The following is a 15,204-nucleotide window of genomic DNA, read 5'->3' as shown; positions in this document are numbered from 1 at the left end:
GAGGATATAGCTCATTTGGTAGAGTGTTTGTCTAGCACACATGAAGCTCTGAGTTGCAGCCCCCCTCATGCTTTCTTAAACCAGGCATGATGACCCTTGTACTTGTCAAATTGAAGCAGGAGGAGCGAAAGTTCGAGATCATTCTTGGCTACGTAGTTTATCTGAGGTCAGCCTGGGATGTATGAGACTTGTTTTAAAAAACAAGCAAACAAGCCATCTACATGATAATTGTACATGTTCATGGGGTAATGTGCCCTAGGTCTTGATGCCACTGTCAGTCTTGAGAAGCTTTCCTTTCATGGTATGCCTGCTTAATCTGTTCTTACTGCATCATTGTACTGACTGAGCAGATCTTGGCTCTGTGAGCTGGAAAAACTGACATTTACAGCCCTTTCCCTCAGAGCAGCCAGTGCTCTTGGAGACTCGCTAGATGGTCTTTGTCAGAATCACTGCATTTCCTTATGCCATAAACTGTGCGCTGGTTTTGCCTCTACTGCATCCACAACTGCCTATTCATTTTGGCCAGTAGAGATGATGCTTGGACAGGCCTAGCTTTTCTCCTCTAACTTTGCTAAGGTCCATGTCCTTGACATACCTGGCTGGCTTTTGGGCCTAGCCATGGAAGAGATTGGAAGGGCTGCACAGCACATGAGGAGAGTACATCCATATGCTTCCTCACTGCGCAAGAAGGTAGAAAAGCTGTTTGTTTGTTGTTGTTGTTTTTCTTCTGCTTTTGGAAAGAAAGAGGCGCTGCAGTAGTTGAGAGGTGTGTCTCAATTAGGGTTTGTATTGCTGTGAAGAGACACCATGACCACAGCAACTCTTACCAAGGAAAACATCTACTTGGGACTAACTTACAGCTCAGAGCTTAGCTCATTATCGTCATGGCTGGAAGCATGGCAGCACATAGGCAGACATAGTGCTGGAGAAGGAGCTGAGAGTTCTGTATCTGGATCCACAGGCCGCAGAAAGAGACAGTGAGCCACTAGGCCTGGCTTGAGCTCCTTAGACCTCAAACCCCACCCCCAGTGACACACTTTCCTCAACAAGGCCACACGTCCTGATACTGCCACTCTTTTTTTTTCAAACCACCACAAGGTGAGATTAAAAATGATGTGGTAGGCAGAAGCAGGAGCCATGCCTGATAGTTATATAGTGTACATTCCATTTCATGATTAGGAACCGTGTAGCAATGGATACAGCTACATTTGGAGAAGATGAGTCTCTGCCTTTGAAGGTGTTTGTGAATAGAAGGCAGTCTCTTGACTACACACTTGAACTCAGATTCAGGATAAAGTACATTCTCTTCAAAGGTTTTGTAACTAAGCCTGAGATTCTGGTTTTAGGTTTTTATTGTGGTGCTGGGGACTAACCCAGGGCTTGAGATTCTGAAATGCTGCATTGAGCCCTGAAGAACCCCCCCCCCCGAACCCTCCCACACAACACACCCCTACACATATACACACACAAATAGGTACTCAGAATACTGGAATAGAAGAAAGAGGAAAGTTTGAGAAGTTTCTAATTGAGACCCTGAACTAACTAGTTTGGAGTAGTGGAGCCACTCAGCTGTTGAGTGTTAATCTCTCTCTCTCTCTCTCTCTCTCTCTCTCTCTCTCTCTCTCTCTCTTTTTCCTCTTCCAGATCTCCCCACCCCCATCTCTGTAACAAGTTTTTCCAAGTAGCCTAAGTTGATCTCACTCATGATCCTCCCAGTTCAACATCCAGAGTGCTGGGATTACAGGAGTGTACAGCCACAGCTGCTTTAAGCATTTTTAAACTGTGGCACCTTCAAGGCAGAACTTGGCAGCAGGTGGTAAAAAGATCAGAAGTTTGGAATGTGACTCACTTGAATGCAAATCTAGATTCTGATGCTTCCCAACTCTTGGACCTTCACCAGTTCATTTAGCTAATCTGACTTGCTTTAGTGTATCTGTCTTGTACTTTGTTTTACATATGTTAGCCCCACACTACCCTGAAAGACATGAATAGCACTGTCCTGCCTTCAGATAAAAATAAATAAATAAAGATCAAGAAAGGGTCCCTGAACTTCTTAGTGATAATTCAGGGTTTTTTTCCTGTAAACTGTCACCTGAAATCATCAGGCAGCACTCTTTGATTGGTCAGGGTTAAGGAGCATGTGAGAGGCCATCAGGCAAAATCAGCAGCCTAAGTCTTCTAGGAAACATCATTATTAATGCAGCTAGAGATGTGTCTCAGTGCTTAAGAGCTGCCGTGCTCTTCAGAGAACATGAGCTGTGACATCCCACTACCCACATTAGATGGCTCACCGTTGCCTCTAACTCCAGCTTCAGCGGATCAAAGCCTTCCTCTGACTTCTACAAGCAAGCACATAAATAAAAGAATAAAAATGAAAGAGAAAAGTGATCAAAGAGGGAGGTGCTTTTTAAGTGTGTTTATGTTTTTTTTGGATACAAAATCACTTTGCCCTTTTTTTTTTAAGATTTATTTATTTTATGTATATGAGCACTGTTTTATGCACAGCAAAAGAGGGCATCAGAGTCCATTACAGATGATTGAAAGCCACCATGTGGTTGCTGGGAATTGAACTCAGGACCTCTGGAAGAACAGCCAGTGCTCTTAACCACTGAGCCATCTCTCCAGTCCCACTTTGCCTTCTTAAAATGTGGAAAGTCTTGTGCTCAACCACAGCACTGAAACAAAAACCCAATGCCATGTTGCCTTGTTATACTCTGTGTTTCAGCTCTCAGCAGCACATAGTCAGCTCTCTGACATCCTCCTCTACCCTGGGGGAGATCCTGGAAGCCATGAAGCATCCCTCGTAAGTGACTGGGCACATCTGTGAAGCGAGGGCAGAAGGTACCTGAGGGGAGGCTTGCCGTGGTGGTGTGGGTGGGTAGACTTACACTTACTCTGCCACTGACCAACTGTGAGACATGGGCGTGTCACCTGACCTCCCTGAGCCTCTGCTCCTTGTTTATACAGTGAGGTTGGTTGGTTTGTTTCCTGAGACAGGGTTTCTCTGTATAGCCCTGGCTTTTCTGGAACTCACTCTGTAGGACCAGGCTGGCTTCGAACTTGCAGAGATCCACCTGCCTCTGCCTCACCAGTGCTGGGATCAAAGGTGTGTGCCACCACGCCCAGCTACAGTGAGATGTTTGTAAATTGCATTTATTATGTGTGGGGAGCCAGAGGGCATGCACATGTGTGCATGCTAGTCATCTGCAGTTACACATGGAGCCAGAGGACAGCTTTCAGGGGCTGAGCCTCTCCCTCCACAGGTTGCTACCCGAAGTTGAACTCAAGGCGTCAAGTTTGATGGCAGCCACTTTTATATACTGAGCATCTTGTCAGTCCATACCATGAGTTTTTACATACATGGCTAATCCAGTGATTAGATTCTTACATGAAGTACTCAAGGTAGTACTTACAGATAAAGTTTTCTCTAACTGCCCCTCTCCTCTCAGTTCTTTTATCCTGTTATGGAGATTTCTCTCAGTCTAGGAATTGTATATAGAACCCTCCTTTCAGACAGTGCATGATTTCTCATCTGTTCTTTTTCCTTCATGCCACTGGGCACATATTCCCTGCTCACTTGTTGGAATCCAGGACAGGAGTCCAGCTGCTGTCTGAACAGAAGGGCCTTTCACCATGCTGCTTCATCAGTGCTGAGGTGGTACACTGGCTGATGAACAACGTGGAGGGGGTCCAGACGCAGGCGATGGCCATCGACATCATGCAGGTAAGCCAGCAAGGCAAGGCTCGTCTGCTCAGGTCATTGTAATGGAAGTAGTCACCCATTCCAGGAAAGAGATTTGCAGGCTGGGTGGAGGATCTGTTCTCAGGGGTGAAGCCTGTCTGGAATTGATGAAAGGTCAGATCTTTGAGCGCCGCTTTGAAGACCTTAGGGCTAAGAAGTGGTAGCACAAGCCCCCAACAGCACTGAGGAAGTGGAGGCAGGAGGATCATAAGTTAGAAGCCATCCTATTGTACATAGTGAGACTGTCTTAGAAAGACATAAACAGGTGTGTTTGTGTGTGTATGTGTATACTTTGACTTTAAAGTCTTCCAGGATTTAGTATCTGAACTGAAATATTCTGGACAGGATCTATATATTCTTGATCCTCAGATAAATATCTGTGAAAGATTTTTCAGGGAACGCTCCCCATTTTGACCTTGATGACCTCTGTATCCAAGTCCCACGGCTGAATTCCAGGCTCTACATCAGAGGCTTCTTCGCACAGTAGTAGAAAGGCACCAGACTGAGGAGTTGCTTGATCTCATGTGTCTTGTGCCTGCATGGCACCGCCTCTTAGTGCTCATTTCCATGTGCCCAAGACTTGCGTGCTGCTTGGCACATGGTAGGCACTTAGGAGATTACTGCCAAGGTCAGCTCACGGTTCAGCAGACTAAGCGGAAGGATGAGTAAGGTCAGGTTGACTGAGCTGGTTCGCACTGTCCATCCTGAGGTCTACAGTAGAGAGCAGGATAGTTCTTGACCACCTGTCTTCTCACTGCATGGTGAATTTAATAACCAATTTGAATATTAATGATTGTCATTTTCCTCTTTGGAGGTCTTGACATACTGTTTTGCATAGCTTGTCTCTGGTAAACCCCTGTCTCCTTGAGAATATTGCTTTCTTATTGATAAAATGAAACGCTATTATACCAATTTAAATGAAATGAGTTGAAGGTACATGTAACAATGTGGGCAAATATCAGAAGCCTAATATCAATAAAAACAAGTATTATACAATAATATAAGTATTATACCCTTTATTTAATTTAAAATACTATAAAATAGCTCATTCTCATGTCAATACATACCTACATAAAACTTTTTAAAAATATGTTTGAGATATAACCTCAGACATACACATGTACACACAACATAAAATAAACAAATCTCAGGGCTAAAGGGAGATGGCTTATTGCTTTTTCAGAGCCAGAGTTTGGTTTCCAGCAACTGCCTGTAACTTCAGCTCCAGAGGATCCAGGGTTAAAACAAATAAAAAACTTAATATTTTTAGAAACACACTTGAGAATATTACTGTATTAGTTACTTTTCTATTGCTATGACCAAGGCAACTTAATACAAGAAGCAATTAATTGGGCTTACAGTTCCAGGCTAGAGTCTATGATTGTGGAGTGCAGGCCTGGTGGCAGGAACAGCTGATAGTTCACATCCCAAAGCAGGAGGTAGAAAGCATATTGGGAATGAGTCTTTTGAAACCTCAAACCCTGCCCCCAGTGACACACTTGCTCCACAAAGCCACACCTCCTAATCCTTTCCAAACAGTTCTACCAACTGGGGACCAAGTATGCAAACATATGAGCCCATGGGGGCCATTCTCATCCTCATTAACTGTTGAAGCATTCAAACCACCATAATTGTTTATTTCTGAGGGAGAAAAGAATGGGATGCGAAAGAAGCCACAGTTTTGTTGTGTGTGCGTGTGTTTACTGTCTTGTGTGTTTATGCACCAGTCATCTGCATGTACTGCCAGCAGAGGTCAGAAGAGGGCATTAGAGCCCCTCAAACTAGAGTTAATGGTAGTGATGAGCCACTGTGTGGGTGTGAGAACTGAACCCCGGTCCTGTGGAAGACCAGCAAGTGCTCTTAACGGCTGAGCCAACTCTCCAGGCCCATGTTGTATATGTTTCTTTCTTTTTTTTTTTTTTAAATTTTTATGTGTTTGAGTATTTTGTTTGCATGTGTATCTGTGCACCATATGCAAGCCTGGTGCCAGAGGAGGCCAGAAGATGACATCTGATTCCCTGGGACTGTAATGATAGACAGTTGTAAGTTACCACGTGGTTACCAGAAATTAAAGCCTGGTCCTCTGAAGAGAAGCCTGTGCTCTCAGTCACTGAGCTGTCTCTCCAGCCCTTGTTTTGTTGTTTTTTGAGAGTCTGCCCCTAGCCCTGGCCATCCTAGAATTCACTGTGTAGACCATGCTGGCCTAGAACTCATAGAGTTCTGCCTGCATCTGTCTCCTGAGTGCTGGACTTAAAGGCATATGTGAACATGCCAAGTGATTTTTTTTTTTTTAATAAAAGGAGTTGAAGTCAATATCATAATGCTCCCTTATCTCAGTTTAAGTTCTTAAACTTTGAGTCGCTCACTGACTCAAAAATATTAAGTGGAACATTCCAGAAATAATGTTTTAAGTCATGTCTGTTATATGTGGCATATAGTATCACTCCACTATATTATTAGTTCTCATTAGTATCTTCTATGCCTAATTTATAAATTAGGAATGCATTTGTAGGAAAAACAGTTGAGTCGTCCCTTGATACCTGAGGAGAGGTTCCAAGCTTTCCATAGATATCAAATTCTACAAATGCTCAAGTCCCTTACATTTATATATATTTATTATTTATAATAGACCGTATAGACCCTCTCATATACGCCATTTCTAGGTTATTTAAACCAAATAAAATATAAGTGTATTGCTTAGAGGAATGGTAATGGAAGACCATGTGTGTGAGGTCAGTGCATATGAATTTTCTTTCTCTCTCTCTCTTTTTTTCTTAAGGTTTCTTTTTAAAAATTTTTCATTGGTATATACTCATTATACATAGTACTGGGTCACATTAAGACATTTCCACACCAGGTCGTAGTGGCTCACACCTTTAATTCCAGCACTTGGGAGGCAGAAGCAGGTAGATCTCTATGAGTTTGAGGCCAGCCTTGTCTGCATATTGAGTTCTTCCAGGACAGCCAGGGCTACACAGAAACACTGCCTCAAAAGAACCAAAAAAGGACCTGGAGAGATGGCTGAGTAGGTAAGAGGACTGACTGCTCTTCCGAAGAACTTCTGTTCAGTTTCCAGCACCCACATGGCAGCTCACAACTGTCTATAACTTCAGGATCCAGCATCCTCACACAGACAAAACATCAAAACAACAACAACAGTTTAATTAAAATTTAAAAAAATGTTTCATACAAGCATAAGCATATAATGTATCTAATGTATCCTTTTTTTAATGTACATTGGTGTTTTGTCTGCATGTGTGAGAGGGTCCCCTAGAATGGGAGTTACAGACAGTTATAGACCGTTGTGGGTGCTGGGAATTGAACCTGGGTTCTTTAGGAAGAGCAGACAGTGCTCTTAACCACTGAGCCATCTTTCCAGCCCCCATATATCTTAAGCTTATCTCCACCTGAACTACTTAACTGCTTTCTCCTTCCCCACTTAACTCTCATATTAGTCACCTTTGTTTCCCTAGACACTTTCTACTCTCATGACATATATACATGCATGATATACATACTATGAGCTTCAAGAGAAAACACAAAGTATTTCTTTTTGTGGATGGCTTAATTTACTTGATGTGATTATCTCCAGTTGTGTCAGTATAACTTTATTTTCTTTTATGGATAAAAACAATTCCATTGTGTATACACACCACAATTCTTTAAGCATTTCTCTGTTGATGGACCCTTCAGTTGGTACTGCATCTCATCTTCTGTGAATGGTGCTACAGTAGTCATTGCTGTGCAAGCATCTCTGATATGCTGCTGACTTGGAGTCCTTTGAGTAAATATCCAGGAGTGGGGTAGCTGGGTGGTATGGGGGGTGTATTTTCCCATCTTTTGATGTCCTTTCATAATGACATCCATGGTGGCTGGAATAGTTTACCTTCTCACCAGCAGTGTATAGGATCCACTTTTGCCCTCATCTTTGCTAGCATTTGTTACTTGTTTAATTTTATCAAATGTGTGTGTGTGTGTGTGTGTGTGTGTGTGTGTGTTTAGATATATGTATATGTGCCAGTGTGTGCAGATGCTAAATGGGGGCTTTCATATCACCTGGAATTTGTGGTTGTGAGATGCTATGTGGATACTGGGAATTGAACCCAGGTCTTCTACAAGAGCAACTAGCTCACTTAACCACTGAGCCATCTCTCCAGAACCATTACCTGTTTTTGTTTATGCTTGTAGGTTTTTTTCCTTAAGATTTATTTCTTATTGGTGTGTGTGTGTGTCTATCTATCTGTGTCTCTGTCTGTGTGTGTGTCTGCCTGCCTGCCTGTCTGTCTGTAGGCAGATGTATGCAGATATCAGCAGAGGCCAGAAGAGGGTATCAGATCTCACCTGGAGGTGTTGCAAGCCACCTGACACGGGTCCTCTGCAAGGGCACTTAACGACTGAGCCTTCTCTTTGACCTTTTCCTCTTGCTTTCACCTCCCCAAACACTAGGACTACAGAGATGTGCACCACACCCAGGCATAATGACTGCTCTCCTGACTGGGATAAGGTAGAACCTATATATAGTTTTTTGTTTGTTTGTTTGATATTAAAACCATTATATTTATGTTTTCCTTATATATATATGTCTGTGCATCACATGTGTGCCTGGTGTTTGTAGAAGCTGTAAGAGGACATCAGGTCCCATGCAACTGGAATTACAGGCAGTGGTGAACTGCCATGTGGGTGCTGGGAATTGAATCCCAGTCCTCTCTGAAAGTGCAGTCATTCCTCTCAAACACTGAGCCATCTCTCCAGCACCTCTTTATGTAGTTTTAATTTATATTTCTCTAAACATTTTTGACATTTATTGGCCATTTTGCATTTCATCTTTTGAGAAGTCTTTGTGCATTTCATTTGTCCATTTATTGATGGAGTTGTTGGATTTGTTGTTGTAGGGTTTTTTTTGTTTTTGTTTTTTTCAAATTTTAGACACGATTTCCCTGTCAGCTGTGTACTGAGCCGAGGTTTTCTCCTGTCTGTAGTCTGTCTCCACTTACTGCCCCTCGGCTGTGCAGAGGCCTTTTTGTTTAGTTTGCAGTTTCATGAAGTCCTGTTTGTCAGTTGTCGGCATTATCTCCTGAGTCTTATTCAGGAAGTCCTCGCCTATGCCTAGATCTTAGGTATTTTCCCTGCCTTTTACTCTTAAGAGTTTCAGAATTCCATGTCTTTCATTAAGTTTGATCCAGCGGGAGTTGATTTTTGTACAGGGTAAGAGATAGGAATATAATTTCTTTTACATATGGTGATCTCAGCTTTCCTAGTGCTGATTGTCTTTAGTGAGTATTTTGCTATCTTTGCAGAAAATCAGGTGGTTATAGCTACATGGGTTTATATCTGGTGCCTTTGTTGTATTTCACTGATTTGGGTTTTTTTGTTGTTGTTGTTGTTTTTATGTGTGTCAGTGAGGGGCTGTAGCATAACTTGAAGTCAGGTATGGTCATCCCTCCAGCATTAATTCTGTGTACTCAATATTACATTGGCTGTCTATCCTTCCATATTTACTTTAAAAATTTTTTTTTCCTACTTCTCTGAAGAATGGCATTGGAATTTAATAGGTATTGCATTGGATCTGTAGATTGCTTTTGGTAAGATAAGCATTTTTCATATTAGTTCTTCTAATCTATGAGCACAGGATTAAAAACCATAGAAAGAATTTGGTGATGTCATTTCCCTTTCTGTTTTATAGAATGATTTAAGAAGCACTGGTGAGGGGAAAAAGAAGAAGCACGGGAGCACTGGATTAGTTCTTTAACAATCTGGTAGCTCATCAGTGAACCAAGATGGCCTTGAAGCCCTCATCCTCCTGCCTCCACCTCCCCAGAGGGATTACAGGGGTGTGCACCACAACCCTTTAGGGATCTTGGGAGACACTCCCAAAAGAGGAGCATACTGCCTAGTAGACTGTTGAATGTATTGAGGTTAGATGGCTATCTACTTGGAGTTTTTCTCCACTTTCTGTATGTTTAAAGTGTCTGATGAAATATGTAAATCTCATAACTTAGAACAGGCTCAGTTTCACATAGCACATTCTCAGTGTGTAATGGGGACCAGGGTGTGAACTCCATTCTCCTGTCACGTAACTACCTTGACTGCTATGCACAAGCAAGGGCTGCTTCTTTGAGATGCCAGCTGTAGGAATTTCAGGTTTTCATTGTCTCTCCTAGAAAATGTTGGAAGAGCAGCTCATAACGCATGCATCTGGCGAAGCCTGGCGGACCTTCATCTATGGCTTCTATTTCTACAAGATAGTAATGGACAAAGAACCCGATCGAGGTCAGAGCCAAAGCACAGGGGCAAGTACTTTTGCTGCTCTTTCCCATCATGGTGCTTCCTGAGCTCCATGTGTGGCTTTGTATTTTAAGTTGACACTGTAACTCCTCTCAGCATTTGTACATATGTTAAGCATAACTGAATGTCAATGTTGGTTTTTAAAAAAGATTTATTTGGCTTTTTCTAACAGTGTGTTTGTGTGTGTGTGTGTGTGTGTGTGTGTGTGTGTGTGTGTACACGTATGTGTATACCTGAGATGCAGGTGGGCACAGGGAGCATGTGTAACACGTGCATGAATTCAGGTGCTCACAGAAGCCAGAGGTGTTGGGGCTGGGGTTACAGGCAGTTATTAGCCATGTGATCTGGGTGCTGGGAACCAAACTGGGGTGTTCTGCAAGAGCAGCGTGCACTCTTATCCACACAGTCATCTCTCTAGCCCAGACAGTGTTTTGTTTTGTTTTTTCAGCTACATGTTTTTTATTGAGGTCAGTGTTGGTAGAAAATAAACCTAAAAGAGCCCATGGCCCTTGTTTCAAAATTTTCCACAGGTCATATATTGGTGCCTTAACTCCCACTCCGCCTCCATCCAGCACAGTTGGTTCTGATGATGACATGCTGAGCTCCTATGTACTTTTACTTGTTAAGCTTCCAGGTCCCACATCCTCCTCCAAGAAGACTGTGCTTTGAACAGAGGGATTCTTTGGTATCAGCAGAGCATTAGTTCAAGGAACCCATCTCCTCTGAGATACCAAAAAAAAAATCACAAATGTTTATAAAATAATATGGTTTCACATATAACCTGTTTACAGTCTCTTGTATTATTTTTAATGATTTATTTGTGTGTGTGTGTGTGTGTGTACCCTGTGGGTGTGCAAGTGCCAGCAGAGACCAAAAAATGGTGTTGGCTCCCTTGAAGCTAGAGTTGAGGCAGTTGTGAGCCACTGTATAGATGCTAGGAACTGAACCTAGGTTTTCTGCAAGAGCAGCCAGTGCCCTTAACCACTGAGCCATCCCTGCAGCCCCTTTCCTTATAGTCTCTAAATCATCCCCAAATTATGTATAATAACTTATAAAGTACTACCATATTGTACTATATTGTTCAGGAAACAAGAAAAGTTTGGTTAAATTCAGTATAAATACTCCCCTGCCATCCAAAACTACTTTTCATGAATGTGAGTGAGTCTGTAGATGTAAACGAGATCCAGGGGCCTGACTGTATGTATTTGCCTGTTTATTTTGGTTCTGGGATTGAACCCCAGGCCTATGTACATTAGGCAAACACTCCGCTACTTAGCAGTATTGTAGCCCTACCCCTTCTTAAGGAAAAACGGGAATTCTCCAGTGGGGAATATATCTGGCCTGCATAGCTCTCAAGGCACTATGGACTCAGACCAGCCTCTATAGTGTATGAATTTCAGATGCATGGAGACTGGCTGGAAGTGACTCCCTCCTGGTGGTGAATCACTTTTTCACCTCTGGGACCATGTGCCATATGGCACAGCTGGTGCCATTGACTGCACTCTTGTCAAGACATTGTCAATTATTACCTTATAGAAAAAGAAAAGTCAAACCCCATAACAGTTTATGTCCTGAAACAAAAGTCATTCAGAGTATTGTGCACCCACCACTCTTCCTTGTTAGCTGTCACTGCCCAACTCCCCCCTTTCCAAACACTCCCTGTGCAAGCACTAGTAGGCTTTTGTTTCTAAATATGTCATAGGTGTGGAGTCATGTAATATGTAGGCCTTTAGGCCTGGTTCCTTTCACTTATCATGTTCTCAAGGTCTGCCTGTGATGTAGCATGTAGAAATACGCATTGTGATGAGGGATTCTTCACTTCCCCTGCTTTTTCCTAGTGGCTATGCAGCAGCCCACTGCCCCCTGGCACACAGCAGGAGTGGATGACTTTGCCAGCTTCCAGCGCAAGTGGTTTGAGGTGGCCTTTGTGGCAGAAGAGCTTGTGCACTCTGAGATTCCTGCTTTCCTCCTGCCCTGGCTACCCAGCAGGCCCGCCTCTTATGCAAGCAGGCACAGCTCCTTTAGCCGAAGTTTTGGAGGACGGAGCCAGGCAGCTGCACTGTTAGGTAAGTTCTCTTTGGAGTCACCAGTCCTCTAGCATATAAAAGACCTTACTTAGAACCACGAGAAAATTGTTTGAGACAGGGTCTCACTGTGTAGTTCGGGCTAGTCTACATGGTCTATACTGCTGGAGTTAAAGCAGACGTTCTCAACCTGTGGGTCACCATGCCTTTAGAGGTTGACAGCCCTTTACAGGATTGCTTAAGACCACCAGAAAACACAGATGTTTACATTAGGATTCATAGCTAGCAAAATTAGTTAGAAGTAGCAATGAAAATAATTTATGGTTGGGGTCACCACAATCTGAGGAACTAAAAGTAAAGGGTCACAGCATTATACAGGTTGAGAACCACTGGTTTAAAGGCATGCACCACTTTGCCTAGCAAGGAAAAAGTATATGTTTCTAAGTAAAAACAAGAGTAAATTAAATGAAGATATCTTACGGCTGGGTGTGGTGGATTTACCTTTTAATCCTAGCACTTGAGAGGCAGAGGCAGGAAGATCTTTGAGTTCAAGGACAGCCAGGACTACATAGAGAGACCCTGTCTCAAAACACCAAATGAAAAAAAAAAAAAAAAGACAAACAAACAAACAAAAAAAAAACCCTACCAACAAAAAGGATAATCTCTTTCTGGCCAGATAGACCAGCCCATGCTGCACAATGAGGTCCTGTCTCAAAAACTAGCCAATTTATTTATTTGCCAAATAAATAAACAAAGCGTAAATTCAACACTTGAATTTTTGCTCAGAAAAAAAGAAACCCAGGATGACTTACAGAAGAGAAAGACCTGAGTTTCACTATCGCCTGTGGTTTTATTAGGTTTTGTTTGTTTGTTTACTGTTGTTTGGGGATAGCTTTTTGTTTGCTTGATTCTTTTTTAAAACCTCTGATGGAGGTAGGAGCAGAAGCTCTTTTGAAAAGCCTAATGTTGAGACAGGGACCCCTGGTTTGGCCTACGGTAACTCTCAGTTCCCCATCCTTGTCCTGTGTCACTGAGCTGGGATGCCGCAGAGGCATCTGAGAGTCCACATGCCTTCCGCAGTGCAGGCCTTCTTGGTTTTCTCCTGACAGTCTGTAGATCTTGGAGTGACTGTCGCAGCCCTAATGAGCGTGGACGGAGCTAGCTAGCTTCTTTTTGAGAAGTTCCCTTCAACCTGTTGAGACTTGCCCCCCTGTGGGGCAGCTCTGGCTGTGAGGACCGAGCCTCAGTGTTTTTTTCCTATGATGATACTGATCTTCCCTCCAGGGCATTAACAGCCCCCTCTAATGCTGAGTGTGTTTCTCCTCTGGTCTTGTGCATATTGATTAGCCTTCCCATATAGCTAGCTGTACCTTTGTCCATACTGACAGCCTGCTAGAAGCTTCTGCATTGTCAAATCTTACCCTGGAAGTATAATGCCAGTGGTGAGCAATTATCACTTGGCTGAATAGTACATTTCCTTGGGTGCCCCCTAGATTCACCTACTCTGCACTTACCAGAGTTGATAATAGAAGAGAGATGTGTGCAGTCACTGCTGGTGTTTTTCCTTTGCCTTTGGTTTCGTGACTAAGTCTTTCTCACTTGGAGGAATATGTCCATGGTGTGCAAGGCTAGAGAACACAGCTTTCTTTGATGTGGACTGTTGAGAAAAGGACTACTAAGAGTGTCATAAAGTAGGAACATGAAGCCCAGATGGAGCCTGGCTTTAATGGATATTTTAGTATCAGAGTGAACGAGTAAGGGTACCAAATGTGCCTCAAGTAAGTGTTCCATCAAGCCACTGAGAGGCCTCACTTTGAGCATTAGTGAGGCTCATGTCATAAAGAAGGAAGGCATAATGGGAACAGAAAGAGAGGCAAAGTGGCCAGAGGAGAAGGCAAGTGAGGGCATCTATAAACCTTTCTGAGCAGCTGTTTCTTGGATGTGCTGCCATATTAATTTGCAGACAAGGAATTAAATCAGGAGACACCAAGCAAAGGTTTTCAGCGACTAGAATTACAGAAGCTTTGCTCCTCCAGCTCCAAATCAAGAACTTTGCCCATTCTGCATGTTATAGTATTGGAAGAGTATCAGTTTGCTGGGTGTCATTCAATACCCTAGCAAATGCTTTCCTGCCTTCCAACAGAAGTGTATTCAATTTGTTGACTCAGGAGCCGCTCACAGCTTCTGCCTGCAGAACCCAGAAGCAAGCTGACTGAGAGAAGGGAAACCTATGAGGATTAGGGATGTGAGAACAGATCCTGATTTACGGAAAACCTAAGTGCTGGGTGTGGTTAGTGTCCGTGGAGGTCAGAGCCCTGACGTACATGTCTGAGATGGGATAGGCTAGGCTTCATTACGAGGTTTCATCTCCTGAGGAAATACTGTGGAACTAATACCTTCCTGGGCTGAAACCAGACAAGTAATACTTCCTCCTCACTGTGGTCTGGGCTGTTTTTTCCTTTTATCTGTTTGTGGGTCACTGAATTCTCAAGCTCTTGAGTACAGCCTGGTTGAGTCTCTGACTCTGTGACCCTGGTTAAGATGACATTCCTCCCGGAAAAGAAGGAAGTCAAACTGCAGCGTAATTGACTAAATATAGCTTAGGGTTTGTTTTATAACTGACCCCCCCCCCTTTTTTAGATTTACATTTGTGCTTGTGCACGCGTACGTGGAGACCACAAGAGGACGTTGGGCGTCCTGCTGTATTGCTGTGTGCCTCTTCAGTGCTTGAGGCAGGCTCTCTCAGCTAGGCTGGAAGCCAGCAAGCCCCAGTGATCCTCCTGTCTCTGCCTCTTTTATAGCTGGGTTGCAAGTGTGTGTGTGTGTGGGGGATACCTGTCTTGTTATATGGGTATTAGGGTCTGAATTCTGGACTTCACTGGTTGTGTAACAAAGCACTCATAAGTGTTTAGCCGTTTCTCCAGCCCTGTTTTTTGAGACAGGGTCTGATTATATAGCAACAGTACCTCTGACTTTATTCCTCCTGCCTCGGCCTTCTGAATGCTGGCATTATAGATTTAAGCTGTCATGTGTAACTGTAATCACTAATTTTCTTAAAGGAATTTCAGCTCTCCAGCACAATTGAGCAGAGAATCCCCATGGATCTCCTCTCACACTCAGCCTCTCTCTATTGTCAACCTCCACCACAATGAC

At 43.2% G+C, this 15,204-nt stretch overlaps 1 protein-coding gene across 15 annotated transcripts in view; it reads left to right on the top strand.

The window, feature by feature from the left end:
• Depdc5 (DEP domain containing 5, GATOR1 subcomplex subunit) overlaps positions 1–15,204 on the top strand; it is a 120,853-nt gene that overhangs the window by 96,633 nt on the left and 9,016 nt on the right. For 13 of the 15 annotated variants that reach the window (XM_021651852.2, XM_021651909.2, XM_021651888.2 and 10 more), the window contains 4 exons: positions 2,726–2,803; positions 3,592–3,724; positions 9,904–10,012; positions 11,866–12,093. In XM_021651852.2, coding sequence (XP_021507527.1) covers positions 2,726–2,803; positions 3,592–3,724; positions 9,904–10,012; positions 11,866–12,093 — 548 coding nt within the window. Of the gene's footprint in view, positions 1–1,644; positions 2,692–2,725; positions 2,804–3,591; positions 3,725–8,188; positions 8,279–9,903; positions 10,013–11,865; positions 12,094–15,204 lie in introns of those variants that run through there. The other 2 variants (XM_021651918.2, XM_060365518.1) reach the window with 2 other exon arrangements.

This window comes from Meriones unguiculatus, chromosome 12 (assembly GCF_030254825.1).
Source record: "Meriones unguiculatus strain TT.TT164.6M chromosome 12, Bangor_MerUng_6.1, whole genome shotgun sequence".
In the NCBI taxonomy this organism is placed as follows: domain Eukaryota; kingdom Metazoa; phylum Chordata; class Mammalia; order Rodentia; family Muridae; genus Meriones; species Meriones unguiculatus.
Note: the sequence above shows the minus strand (reverse complement) of the source record. Positions and strands in the feature narration are given on the sequence as shown.